We start from the raw sequence: 14,855 nt of genomic DNA, 5'->3' as shown, positions 1-14,855 counted from the left end.
TGTGCTCCGCAACGGGAGAGGCCACAACAGTGAGAGGCCCGCGTACCGCAAAAAAAAAAAAAAAGATATGAGTGGCAGAAGAGGAAACTCCCATCCAAGGAAACTGAGCAGATCCAACCCATAAAAGTAAAGATAGCAGAGAGATGGAGCCTCTGAATCCCAGCTAGGGAAGAACCTAGGGAATGGACCAGTTGATGCCACCCTCAGCATTCTCAGCATCACCCAAATTGCTGGGGGACTGGGGGATTCCTAGGCCTCATCTCAGGTCAATCAAATACAAATCTTGGTGGGTGAGGCTTCAGAGTCTGACTTCTGAGGAAGCTCCCCTGTGAATCTGAAGGATAAGGTAAGGTTACAAAGAGTTAGAACCTTAGCCAGAGGCATTTTGGTGATGGACCGGATGGAGAGGGGAGATGTGGGAGGAGCTTTGTAGAGTGCTCTTTCTAGAAAGTTTTCTGCGAGGGTATGAAGAGGGTAGATATGGGAGGACTTGGGGCCGAGGGAGGTGGTGGTGGCTGAAATAGTTGTTGCTTATAATAATGTAAGAGAGGTTTGCCTGTAAATGTGGAGGATGTGAATGGTTCCTTATGCAGGATGATGACTGAGTGGTCAGGCCAAGAATGAGGTTAGCCGCTCCTCCACCCCCCCACCCCAGTACCAGATAGGTTATTTTTTTTGCCAAGCACTTGAGTTTTGATGGTTTGGGGAAAGCTTGAAAATGGTCATCATGAATTAGATGTTCTTTCTATTTGTTAATATTTTGAATTACACGTTAAAGGAGGAGAGGTACTCAAGTCTTTGCATAGGGACCTCTGCTTCTCAAGTTCTGACTGGGCCTTTGGGCCCCTCCCCGAGGAAGGAGGAAGGAGTGGGGTTTTTCGGCTGACGTTGGCCCTTTTTTCTTATTCAGCACTCCTGCTCCTCTTCACATTCTGTTCTCTCTTTTTTGGTTTCCTTTTCTTCGTGTTCAGGTGACACTCTTATACGTGTAGAACCTCCAAGAGGGGTTGCCTGGTACAGGGTGGTGCTTTCCAGTTATTTGCTTTGGGACTGACTGTTGGAGGGATCCCTGCATTTTCTGGATTTCCTAATGTCTGACTTCGAAGGTTGTGGGGAGAGGACTGAGGTGAGAGTACCCTGCGCCTCCTGTTTTTCTCTGCCTCCATGTCTTTGTTCTTCATAATAGGTTGGATTCATCATTTCTACCCTGTAGGCTTTCTACCTCTGTGTACTTGGGAGCATCTTCTGTCTCCTAGATTTCGTTTCTTTCTCCCCACTTAGTAGAGTGCATTTATTTTTACTTTTAACATGCCATTAATTTCTAATTTAGGTCAATTGAGCATTTTGATTTTTTAAAAATAAATTTATTTCTTATTTATATATATATTTGGCTGTGTTGGGTCTTCGTTGCTGCACGAGGGCTTTCTCTAGTTGTGGCGAGCGGGGGCTACTCTTCATTGCAGTGCGCGGGCTTCTCACTGCAGTGGCTTCTCTTGTTGCGGAGCACGGGTTCTAGGCACGCGGGCTCAGTAGTTGTGGCACACAGGCTTAGCTGCTCCGCGGCATGTGGGATCTTCCCGGACCAGGACTTGAACCCGTGTCCCCTGTATTGGCAGGCGGATTCTTAACTACCGCACCACCAGGGAAGTCCGAGCGTTTTGGTTTGGGTGGGTGGTTTTTTGGTTATGAAAGTTTTCTGGTCTCTTTCTGTGTGGTATCAGAGCCTCTCCCTGTCTTATTTCCCCTCCTCCTTGTTTTCTGTTGTGGTTACTTCGATGCTAACTTGTTCCACTTGTACATTGACCCTGTGTACACGGCTCATTTTCTTTCTCATGATCATATTTATACTTTTGATGGATATATTTAAATGAACAGCTGTGCATTTGTTGAGTCATACCACAATTATCTGATTCTGCTTTAGCTGCTCCAGGGGCAAAAGCATATTTCAAGCTAAGTTGTGAGAGAATTCCGTTAATCACATTCTAACTGGGGGAGGGGAGAGGAGAAAGACCACTAAGAAAAGTCTTTTTAAGGATGAATGTTAATTAGTTGTTCAGTTATTTTAGAATAGATTGATTTGGTTGCTATTTAAGGTGTCACCTGAAGAAACTTTATAACGATGTAAATAACTATAAAGGTTTAATGATATCAGCCAGGCTAAATTCTCTGGAATTGTTGATGTGGGGATAAACTTAGTAGCTGGTTTATTTAAATAGATAAGTGGTCTTTAAAAGAGTTTCTTTCTGTAAAGACTGGTGTTCTTGACTCAGCATTCCTTGAATTCATTGGCTAAATATTTTGTTTTAAGCTTCCTGAACAGATAACATAGGATACAGAAAATGTTACAACTTTCTTTTTCTTCAAACCTATTAATTGCTAATTATAACCTCTGATTGAGTCTTTGGCTTCCATCAGCCAGATCTATTTTTCTCTTGACACTTCCTCAGGGTTTTCTGAAGGTTATTAATAGGCATGGAAGCATGGCTTTCCAAATAGCATCAATACCTGTTAGGTTAGGAGAATAGTGGGGGGCAGAGTGGGGGGAGATGATATGTCAATTCCTCACTCGTAGGAGATGTATTTTCAAGCTACAGAAGCTGTCTCAGAGGTCACTGGGGATGGCTCTGGGCAGATCAGCTGGTGTCTGCAACTAGAGATCCAAGCAGTCCTATCCAAATGGGATATTGTCCACCAGGGAGTTGTCTGGTATACCCAGAGTCTGCCAGCCGTCTTTTTGTTTGGCTGCTTCTCTTGGATGACACCCTTGAAAACTGAAATCCAGGTTACAAATGATATCTTTTAATTTATCTCCAGTACCTGGTTGCAGCTATATTACATTGAGGATGAAGAGCAGCCCTCTCCCCCAGTCATTTCCTTGCCAGCCTGTAAAACATTCCTTAAACCTCACTCTCCTCTCCCCACCCAAACCAAAGTGTAACATAGACTAAGATGTTAGAATTAATGTGTTTTAATTTACATTGAGTGCCTCGTATGTGCCAGGATGGCGATGTAGTCATGAGCCAGACAAGAGTCCTCACTCTCATGCTGCTTAAATTTTGGTGTGTGGAGTAAGGAGGGATGGGAGAGGGAGAGACATAATAAAGACCAATAAACTAATACGTAAATGACAGATGTCATGCAGCGTTAAGTGCTGTGAAGAAGATGGCAGGGCGCTGTGGGCTGAGCGTGTGGGGGTCTGAGGCAGGAATGGGCTTGAATGTGTGTGGGGTACAGATGAGAAGGGCTCTGGTCAGGCTAGTGTATAAAGGGTGGTTTTTCTCACCTCCACAGAAATCTGCTCTAGTGCCTCCCATTTTAAAAAGAGAGAGAGAAATAGACCTCCTTGGTGCTGACGTCTTTTTTATTTAATTCCACCCCCCCTTCAAATTATTACGCGTTAGTCACATTAGCCTTAGAATTGGGACAGTTGTGTCAGATGGCAGTGCCTGAGATACCATTTGTCTGGTAATAGGAGGGATAGGAAGGGTCTGCACTCTTAGGCTAAAGGGGAAACTGCAGGCAGTGAGAAATGCAGCAGAGGGCCGAGAAGGCATCTAACTGAGGGCTTTGGGAGGAGGTGGGATTTTAGATGGACTTCACAGTTACTCATCTAAGAGTTTCACAGGTGGAGTTGGGGGTGAGGGTAGGGGGAATAACAGGGTCCTTTCTACCAGTAGGAAAAAAAGAAAAGAAAAGAAAAGAAAATCCCAGTTTGTAAACTGGAGGGAGAGGAGCCCTGAGCTGCCTAAGAGAATAGAACAAAACAGCTGGGAGATGATGGGTCCTATCAGTTGAAACAAAGCGGAGAGAGCCGTGGCTATTTGATACAGAGGGAATGAAGTGGAAGACAAGGGACAGTTTCCATGTAGTCAAGCGCGTCAAAATAAAACCGAGACTTGAGATACCAGTAAGGCATGCTGTGGGTGATCAAAACATTGGAATCTCAGAAGCTTACCTTAGTTATTATCTTTATATTTGGTAGGGGTGTAGCAAAGTCAGTTTCGTCCTGTATACAATTAAAGTAAGTCTACTGGGGTTTCTTTGGTTCTAACATGGTAGCTTATCCTTTTACTTATTTTCATTCAGTTAAGCCTCATTTACCTACCCTTGCCTTTTTTTTTTTTTTTAAACCAGATTATATTATTCTTTTCCTGGCCTTTCCAAACCATATCTTGGGTCCATCTGTCACAGCTGGAATGTTTGTAGTGTAACTCTTTCAGTCAAAACCCTTTCTTTCCTGAAATAATCTGTAATTATTTCCTCTAACTACAGGATGAACTGATCCAGGGGCTGGATTTCAGTTCTATAGGACTTGTCCAAGAAGCTATTTGTATTCATCTATCTTGAAAGATCAAATTACATGCTAATATTCTGAAAGTAACACCCCACCAGAAACCCTCCCGCAGCAGTGAAGTCTATATAAAACCAAGCCCTGGCAACTTGCACATTGCCAGTTCAGACAGAGTGTGGTGTTAAAAATATTTCACAGGTCATTTGTGAACTGGAGAAAAGACCCTGACTTAACTTATATGGTATGATGCTTTGGTTTAGCCTCTCTTTGCAGCTATAACTGACAGCCCATGTCTCTCTCCACCCTTTCCAAAGTCCCAGGTAGTTTGGAGCAAGCTGTCCTTGGGTTCTCTCTCTGCTTGTTGAGCATAGAAGAGACATAACTGTTGTCACATAATGGCTGATTTTTGTCCCCCTTGGAGGTGGTGGTTGTAAGTATACCTTCCCTCAAGATTGTATGTTTAGAGTCTGTCTTGCTGGATCTAATTTGCCCCCCAAATGTGCCCGACTTAATGCTAATGCCTGTTTTTATTTTATGATGCGTCACAAGAGAACTGAAGAATGGGGATGGGAGGGAGGAGGTAGCAACCACTTGTGTACTAGCAACGTGGCTTGTCTTTCCTTTCACATCAAGATTTTTTTTTTCCCCCTTGGCGGCAGGGGAGATAATCTGAGGTTACAGGGTATATGAAATTAATTTGAGGTTAGAGAAATGGAGAGAGGGCATGATTGAAAGGTGGCCCAAATAACCATGAGTAAAGATTGTTTTCTGAGAGGAAAATCAAGACTGGTAAAGTGCACAACGTGTTGAAGCTTGGATAAAATGTTAAGGAAGACTATGGTTAGTTCCATAGTTTCAGAAGCTAAACAGTGGCTGGCTGGTTTAATGAAGGTTGTGAGCGTTTGTTAATTAGGACCTGAACTCTGGTCACATGGCTTTGGGTTTGACTTTGTGTGCTTGAGCAAGTTACTTCTACCTACCCATTTTCTTATCTGTAAACTGGGGTTAATATGAGTATTTATTTTAGAGTGTTTTGGGGAGAGGTTGAAAGAGATAATACATAGGACCCCTAAGCACAGTGCCTGGCTGCTTATTAAGTGGCACTACTGTTACTGTAATAATGATGTGCTGTTGACAGATAACTAAGGGAAAGCAGAATCACTCTACTTCTTTTCTGCTTTGCCTCTACCTTTTATATTAAAGAGAAATATTTTTTTTTCTTATGGAAGGCGTAGCATAGGCCATATAAAAGACATAAAGAAAAAAACTGTCATGGAACAGTTGTGACAGTCCTCGCCAACGGTGAGTGAGCGACTTCACGTGGATGGTGAAAAAGTCATTCAAGGGGCTTCCCTGGTGGCGCAGTGGTTGAGAGTCCACCTGCCGATGCAGGGGACACGGGTTCGTGCCCCGGTCTGGGAAGATCCCACGTGCCGCGGAGCGGCTGGGCCCGTGAGCCATGGCCGCTGAGCCTGCGCGTCCGGAGCCTGTGCTCCGCAACGGGAGAGGCCACAACGGTGAGAGGCCCGCGTACCGCAAAACAAACAAACAAACAAAAAGTCATTCAAAATAAGGATGGGTGAATGTACAATCCATCTTTCAAGATTCTTTCTAACTTGGAGAGTGTTAGAAATTGAATTGAGAAGAGTATCAAGAAAGTTCCTATTGAACGAGTAGGTGCTCAGTAGATTATGTGTTGAACAAATGGACAAACTAAATGAGTCTAGGCCACCAGGCCAGACAAATGAACATTTTGTAGAATTTTCTGATGGGAAAGAATCTCAGGGTTCATCTTACAGCTTTGCTTTCATCCTCAGCATACAGATAACAAGTTGTTTGCTGTTCATAACTTTAGGTTTTAGAAATATCTTTCATTCTTATAGTAGATTATCAACTAGATTGCTTAATATGAGTTCTAAAGGTTGAATATAGAAGTGCATTATACTCCTGGTTATTCTTTGACTGACATCAAAATGCTTTGTGATTTTGGGGGGGATGTATTGCAGTATATCTGTGGCTTTATCCAGCTGTAAAATTGTGATGAGCGAAAGAAGTGCCAAACTTGGTCTCAAGCCCACATGTGTTAAAAATTGAGCTAAACGCTAGCTCCCTAACTGGATGTCAGTCTGATCTATAAATGGAGCTTGACAAGTACCAAAGGATTTGGAAAGCAGCTCTGTTTTGCCCTGGTGGTAAGTCTGTTTTGAGTACAATATAATGGGACTGTTCTATCTCCCAAGGGAGTAGTCCTGAGACACTGTAAAAGATGGCACTGATTTTAAAGAGGGTACCTTAGTTAAGACCCGAGGTCCCTAACCTTTTTCTGCATAGCTCTTTGCCTTGTGTCTGAACTATTAAGATCAGTTACCAGGGCTAGAGGGCCTTATCCAAGAACAGAATGGAGGTGGTATATACTGGGGCAAAAATTTATACTCCAAACCCTTCAGATAATATTCTGTAACCCCCAGTAGCCTATGAGTTTTTGCAGTCAGGGATTTTAGCCTTAGAATATTGCAAAAGGATTTGGTTGGACCTAAAGGAGATGGACGCTGGAGTACCTGCTGATCACAGTTTTATGTCTCATTTAAAAAATATTTCGTTGTGCACATAAAGTATTATTCCTACATGAAATAGATATCTAATGCCTTCTCCCTTGACCACTAGACTTATTGTTGACTTCCTTGATGTTAGAGAGTTTAAAGAGATTTCTAAACGTGTGGAGCAGTAACATTTTCGTCAGGTATCGAGCCAATGCCCAGCCTAAAATATCTGGTACCATCTGGTTACCTGGTATGGTAGAAGGACTGATCGTTTAAGAGTAAGGCAGTGCTTCTCAAAGCATGGTCTGAGATCCTCTGGAGTTTCCAAGACTTTCTCAGGGCTTCCACAAGGTCCTCCTTCTTCCAGTCACATATACGTCTTCATGTAGGAAGTTGGATTCTCTTTTCTTCAGCTGATACAACATGTCATTCCAGATTGAATGCAGAATCATATATGAGAATCCAGTTGCCTTCTACTAAGCCAAACATTATAGAGATTTGCAAAAATGCAAAGTAATGCCACTTTCCTCATTAGACCTTTCTGTGGGGGAAAATACAATTCTTTTTTTAATTCAGAAAAAATAGGGTAATATGTTTATTGTTATTTTAAAACAAATACAGTATTTAAAACATTCTCCATTTTAATTTCTAATAGAGTAAATATTGGTAGAAATAACTTACATAGACAAGTTCCTTAGAGTCCTCAATAATTTTCAAGAGTAATAAAAAGATTCTGAGATCAAAAATTTTAAAAACTACTGGAGTAAAGCATCCCTGAACTATTGAATTATTGCCAGTCTCTTTTCCCACCACCCGTTCATCTTTTTGGCCAGCCCACATCTGAAACTCCTTAGCCAAAAATACTTGAGTGCAAGGGAGTTGAAAATTACTTTTAAAGACAATGTTTTCTTTTTAGTATATTTAAAAATTCGAAATAGATCCTTGGGGCTTCACGTTGGGACTTCAGCATATTGATGTTCTTTATATGTAAAATATGATCAGGAAATTTATTCCAGAACATTCTCCTCTCTACATTTCTTTTCCCTTTCCTTTTGAAAGTACCATTTTTAATAGCTGAATTAACTGGTCAGCAGAGACACTCCAGACACTGAACAGAATGGCAACCAGTAAATGCTGCTGACATTTTTTCCCAAAGATTTTTGGCAGATTTTGAGCTATCTATCTATAAACAGCAGATTAGTTTGGAAGCCTGAATTTATAACTCCTTTTTATTCCCTGTTTTCCATTTAGGAGCCTAAATTATTGTTTTAATTTTGCTTGCACAATAATAATCAATTAAAAGGTGTTTAGGGGGCTTTTCTGGTGGCGCAGTGGCTGAGAGTCCGCCTGCCGATGCAGGGGACATGGGTTTGTGCCCTGGTCCGGAAAGATCCCACATGCTGCGGAGCGGCTGGGCCTGTGAGCCGTGGCCGCTGAGCCTGCGCGTCCGGAGCCTGTGCTCTGCAACGGGAGAGGCTGCAGTGGCGAGAGGCCCGCGTACCGCAAAAAAAAAAAAAAAAAAAAAGTTTTTTGAGTGTGTACCCTCAATATGTATGTTGCTTATGAATTTTATATAAAATAAAACTATGTGTTATAAGACATACATAAAATAGAAATTTTAAAAAGATTTAAGATAAAATATTTGAGGTGTGGCTAACGGTAATGACATTGTATTATTGACGAAAATCTCAAGCTACTCAGGATAATGTTTATTGTTTATGATACTGGATGCAAATCAGTTTTTAATGTATTTTTAAATTCTGAATTTGGTGAGCCTGCTTCATGTCACAGTGAACTGAATGTTAATTGCTTTTCTTTAAACTGATTAACAAAGAACCACTAGGAATAGCCATATAAGTTCCACCATTTTCTTACTCTTCTCTGGTACTTTCATTTATAACATATTCAATCTGTAGTTTCTTTAATGGATTTAGAACACTTGCAGTTTGAGGAGGGCTCATTTCATTATATCTAGACATTACAACCTGTAATTCCACTTCAGTAAACCCTCGAGAGTATAGCACATGGCTGTATTCTATAAGCGAACAATGTCCACTCTTTCACATTGTGTAACTCCCACTTCTTCTGCAAGATACCTCTTGTAGTGGACTGTCCTAAGGGACTGAGATGAGACCAAATAAAGGATCAAGTTATTTATCACTCTGTTAGATTAAATCAGTTTTTATAAGATAAAAGTTTTAGTATTTTCATCCCATAATTTAATGCATTGTCTTGTGTGGCCCTTGGATGCATGCACCCCTTTTGGGGGCAAGTAGGCTAGTGCTGGAGATTGACATAGACAAATGATTGATTCGGAGTGGTGTTAGACCAGTGCTGGGGGGTTGAAATCACTGCTGATGGAGAGGTGTTGCACCAAGCATTTGCCTTTTGAGCTAGATCCTGGATGACAGGAAGAGGAAGTTGGGTAGGAGAGAGGTGGAGGGGGAGGCTCAAGGCATCTGGGGTGGAGGGAACCAACAGTGCGTTTCTGTTCAAAGGCACAGAGATGAGATGGTGATGGAGGGGTCAGTACTGGTTATGAGGGTTCCAGGGTGAAGTGAGGCATTTGCATTTTTATCAAACAAGGGCTTGCTCTAGAAAAGATCTATGTGAACATGGAAATAACAGTAATAATAACAACAGCAACAGTAGAAAGGGAGTCACTCAAGTTCCATGTGCTTTTAAAAATGTAAAAGGAAGGTCCATTAAACTCTCCTTTACCCCCTTCCCTTACCTTGCTGTTAGAGAAGGGTTAGTCTGAAATACAGTTGTGGACAAATTGAAGTGAGGGATGGTAAGATAGAATAGAGGTGCGGGGAATGAGCAGTCAGACTGCTAACCAAAAAACTGATTTTAAGAAGATGAGTCAGAAGGAGTCCATTCCAAACAGCTTAGATAGCAGTGGGCTTTTGCTCTTTTCTTTGAAGCTTTAAGAGTAAGATAGCACATGAACCTATTCACTAAAGAACTTTACCTGTTTTCTCTTTTTTTTTACCATCCAGAAAATTGCAACTAGTTCAAGGTTTAATTTTTTTAAATTATTCTTTGTAATAAAGAATTAGTATAGCCAAACTCCCATCATATTTCCAAAATTTTATAGGAATTATTCAGATGGAAAAGTTCTTTGTTGTAACCCCTTGACTCAGAACATTGAGCTTCTGCCAATGTAGTTTTAGGGCAATATCAACTTAAAATTTATATCAAGTATCTTATTTTCTCTCAGTTATAGTTTCATATATTAAGATTTTATATGATTTCTTCATGTCTTGATTGTGTCTATGCTTTGTTAAATTTGAGGTTAATGTAAGAACACATTGCCATAGATGAGGGATAAGTTACAGTTTTGTGTTTTGTTTTATTTTTTTTCTTTTTTGGGGCTGTATGATGATGTAGGTTGCTTCACCTCTAATCCTTTTAAAGGAAGGCTCAAACATAGTAATTAGTTTGGATTATTCAGTCACTTAATCTTTAACATCGTGTTAGAACAGTCTATTCGTGCTTCTTAAGAGTTTTTAACTTGGTGCCAGTTTTGCATTCCGTGGCATAAAATAAAATTCAAACCTATAGGAATGCCTGGCCTTACAGCTGAGAATTTGTCATGTCCCTTTTGAGTTCTTTGTAAGTGGGTAGACTCAGAGAAAGTTGCCTCAGAGTGGCCACCAGTAGGAGGTAAATCTGATTAACTCTTTAAGATGATTTATTTAGATCCATGTAAAAGGGTATATGTTTAAATGTACTAAGAAATAAGGCAACATATGTGAGGGGGATTTGTAAGAAAGGCCTTGAACGGCAGTTTGAAGGTGGTATGCTTAATTTAATTTGTTATCCTACAGTTAAATTTTTTTGTTTTACTGATATCTCTTTTTTTCCCTCCACAGTTGTACAATGGTAGATGGAGTGATGATTCTTCCTGTGCTAATGATGATTGCTTTCCCTTCCCCTAGTATGGAAGGTAAGTGGCTCACAACTATTTGGGGTAGGATGAGTATACTGTGTATTGTTTGGCTTACTGTAAACTAGTTTGTTCTTAATCCTATCAGATTTAGCAATCCTCCCCTCCCCCCATTTTTAAGACTTTATTTTTTTAAAGCTGTTTTTTAGGTTCACAGCAAAATTGAGAGGAAGATACAGAGATTTCACATATACCCCCTGCCCTGACACATGTATAGCCTCCCCCTTTATCAACATCCCCCCAACCAAAGTGGTACATTTGTTATAACTGATGAACCTACATTGACACATCATAATCACCCCAGTCCGTAATTTACATTAGGGTTCACTCTTGGTGGTGTACATTCTGTGGGTTTGGACAAATGTATGACATATATCCATCATTATAGTATCATACAGAGTATTTCACTGCCCTAAAAATCCTCTGAGCTCCACCTATTCCTCTCTCTCCACCTCTGCAACCCCTGCCAACCACTGATTCTTTTACTGCCTCCATAATTTTGCCTTTTCCAGAATGTCATGTAGTTGGATTCATACAGTATATAGCCTTTTCATATTGGCTTCTTTCACTTAGTATTTTGCATTTAAGGTTCCTTTGTGTCTCTTCATGGCTCAATAGTCCATTTCTTTTTAGTGCTGAGTAATGTTTCATTGTCTGGATGTACCACAGTTTATTTATCCATTCACCTACTGAAGGCGATCTTGATTGCTTCCAAGTTTTGGTAATTATTAATAAAGCTGTTATAAACATCCATGTGCAGGTTTTTGTGTAGATACAAGTTTTCAACTCCTTTGGGTAAACACCAAGGATTGTGATTGTTGGATTGTATGGTAGAGTATGTTTAGTTTTGTTAGAAACTGCTAAGCTGTCTTACAAAGTGGCTGTTCCATTTTGCATTCCCACTAGCAATGTATGAGAGTTCCTATTGTTCCACATCCTCACCAGCATGTGGTGTTATCAGTGTTCTAGATTTTGGCCATTCTTATAGGTATGTGGTGGCGTCTCATTGTTTTAATTTGCATTTCCCTGATGATGTATGATGTGGAGCATCTTTTTTTTTTTTTTTTTTTTTTTTTTGCTATATGCGGGCCTCTCAGTGTTGTGGCCTCTCCTGTTGTGGAGCACGGGCTCTGGACGCGCAGGCTCAGCGGCCATGGCTCACGGGCCCAGCCGCTCCGCGGCATGTGGGATCTTCCCAGACCAGGGCACGAACCCGTGTCCCCTGCATCGGCAGGCGGACTCCCAACCACTGCGCCACCAGGGAAGCCCTGGAGCATCTTTTCATGTGCTTATTTGCCATCTGTATATCTTTATTGAGGTGTCTTTAAGGTCTTTGGCCTAATTTTTATTAGGGCTGTTTGTTTTCTTATTGTTGAGTTTTCAGAGTTCTTGGTGTATTTTGGATAACAGTCCTTTATCAGATATGTCTTTTGCGTGTATTTTCTCCCAGTCTGTGGTTTGTCTTGTCATTCTTTTGACATTATCTTTCATAGAGCAGAAGTTTTAATTTTAATGGAGTCCAGCTTATTAATTATTTTTTTCATGGATCATGCCTTTAAAAAGTTATTGCCAAAAAAAAAAGTTATTGCCATACTCGATGAGGTAATTTAGGTTTTCTCCTATGTTATCTAATAGGAGTTTTATAGTGTTGTGTTGTACATTTAGGTCTGTGATCTGTTAATTGAATAATTCTTAGGAAGAGTATAAGGTCTGTGTCTAGATTTCTTTTTTTTTTGCATGTGAACATCCCCTTTTTATACATATTTGATAATGTCCCTTGATTTTCTTGGAGTGCAACCTATACACACCATACCTTTCTTATAAGCATAAATTTTAAAAATTCAATATAATTCGCTATCTAAAATGAAGAGAAAATTCTCTGAAAATAATATGTAATTAAATATGTCATATAATTAAAATAGTATGTATAGACAGATGTAATATAATCTAGTGTAGTTGGGCATGAGTACACTAGAAGATGTAATGAAGTAACAAATGTTTGTATAAAAATATATACCTATACACACACACACATATAATAATCTTTGATGTCTTAGAAAACAGAAAACATATTGGTACTAGTGTATTGTACTGGTGACTTAATTATCACAAGTGATCTTATCTGCAGCGCTTGAATTTTCTGACTCGGTGAACAAATTTTGGTAGAATCCCAACAAAACAGAGAACTGTTTGTGCCTTGATTTACACAGTGGTTATATTTTGAGAAAATTTCATATACATTAAGACAGTATAAGACATACTTTGTATTTTTATGTATAAAAGAGTTAGATATTAGGTTCAATTAATTATACAGCAGTTTTCGTGTAAATGAATGCTTAGTAGGTGGGCCAGTGAGAACCTGAAGGGGCACAGGGTAACTCTTAGTTGTGTGGGATCACAGAGGCATTTTAGGGCCTAACTCATTCTCACTATCCTCCCTTCTCCCCATTTGCAAAAAGGTACTTGGGGATGGCACTGCCTCTGTGGAGTCCACAAGAGCTAATCAAGAGAAAAAGAAAATAAAAGTTGCCTATAATTCCCTGCACTTACATGTAATTGCTTTTAGCATGTTGGTGTAAATCTTTCTAGATGTGTAAACAAACTCTTATTTTATTGTGCACTGAGCAGTTTGCACTTTATTTTATAAGGGTTGCTCCATGAGGAGTGGTGCTTACGGTGTGAATCTCAGCCTTGTTGTGATCAGATGGGCCAGTAAGACTAATCCCTCTCTTACAGGCTCTTGGGGGTATAGTGATCAGTTTTATACACTTGATAAGTTTCCAAAGAGGCATATAATATAAGTTAATGTAGCCAACACTGTGGACAAATCAGTGCTTGATATGCTAGAAATCTATTTTGTTATATATTAGGTGTATAATATTTGATCTGTTCCTCCCTCCTTCCCATGTTCATTGACATGTATTTTAGTCAGGGAGCCACTAGCCACATATTGAGCACTCAAAGTGCAGCTGATACAAGCTGAGATATGCTTTAAGTGTAAAGTACACACGGTTTTGAAGACAACAAAAAATGTGAATTTTATCTGTTCCTTTATACTCCTATGAAAATTTACAATTATATAAAGCAGCTTACATTAAGTTTCTATTAAAAAACGCTATCGTCAACCACTTTAGGTATCCATAGTCTATATTCTTTAAGCAGTGTTGTTTGATACAGTCCAATAATATTGCACTCATTTTAATTAGTGCCAAAAAGATATGAAATAAGGATCCTGCGTGGCAAGTTTAAAGGAGTAGGAGGTGTTTAACCAGAAGAGAGGTTGGGTCCTAGGTTGAAAGAATTATTAAGAAGAAATGGGCTGGGAATATCTGGTGGGTTAATAGTAGTTCTCATCTGAGGGGTTAATTTTTTCCCCCAAGGGACACTTGACAATGTCTGGAGACGTAATAGGCAAGTTGCTAGGATTTTTCCTCTTTTTAGTTGCTACATAATATGATCAGTAAAAAAAAATAATAATAAAGAATGTTGTGAAATGAAGTCCCTCCAGATTCTGTGTGCTTCCCTAGGTACGGTAGCAGTTCTGTGTGGTCGGACAATCCTTCAGGTTTCATGTGCTGTCCTGGTGGACTCTTGGTGTGGGCACGATAGGAAAAAAAAAAGAGTAGAAGAGAAATTGAGGTGGAAATGTAATATAAATAGAGAAGGGGAAGTGGAGAAAGAATGGGGAAAGAGGAGGTGAAAAGGGCATTTATGGAACAATGTTAGCAACCCAGCCATTGGTTGTTTTTTCCTGCTTTAAGCTCTTAAGCTGCCCAAAGGATCCAGCAAATGACCTCTTAATGCCAGAGTGAAGATCTGTAATGAAACAAGTTAGTCTGGCTGAAATGGAAATGGATGCCACTAAGGTTTTGCTGTTGAATATAACACCAGCACTAGGATGTTTACATTATGGAAAAGAACACATATCCTTTCGTTGCGATAGCTTTTTTTTTTTTTTAAACAATATCCAGTGAGTGCTACAACCTAGAGTACTCTGATCTTAATAGCGGTGGCCTTAGTCTTGTCTTCCCTCAATGACTCAACTCCTAGTTAACTATCAATAGCATATTCT

At 40.0% G+C, this 14,855-nt stretch overlaps 1 protein-coding gene across 3 annotated transcripts in view; it reads left to right on the top strand.

Moving 5' to 3' along the window:
- Positions 1–10,713: 10,713 nt before the first annotated feature.
- The window catches only part of ACVR1 (activin A receptor type 1), a gene marked incomplete at both ends in the record, with an annotated part of 60,090 nt that continues 55,948 nt past the window's right edge, over positions 10,714–14,855 (top strand). The window contains one exon of one of the 3 annotated variants that reach the window (XM_079709962.1): positions 10,714–10,783. In XM_079709962.1, coding sequence (XP_079566088.1) covers positions 10,717–10,783 — 67 coding nt within the window. Of the gene's footprint in view, positions 10,808–14,855 lie in introns of all 3 variants that reach the window. The other 2 variants (XM_079709960.1, XM_079709961.1) reach the window with 2 other exon arrangements.

This window comes from Hyperoodon ampullatus, assembly GCF_949752795.1.
Source record: "Hyperoodon ampullatus genome assembly, chromosome: 8".
In the NCBI taxonomy this organism is placed as follows: Eukaryota; Metazoa; Chordata; class Mammalia; order Artiodactyla; family Ziphiidae; genus Hyperoodon; species Hyperoodon ampullatus.
The sequence above is the reverse complement of the archived record's forward strand: the minus strand, read 5'-3'. Positions and strand labels throughout refer to the sequence as shown.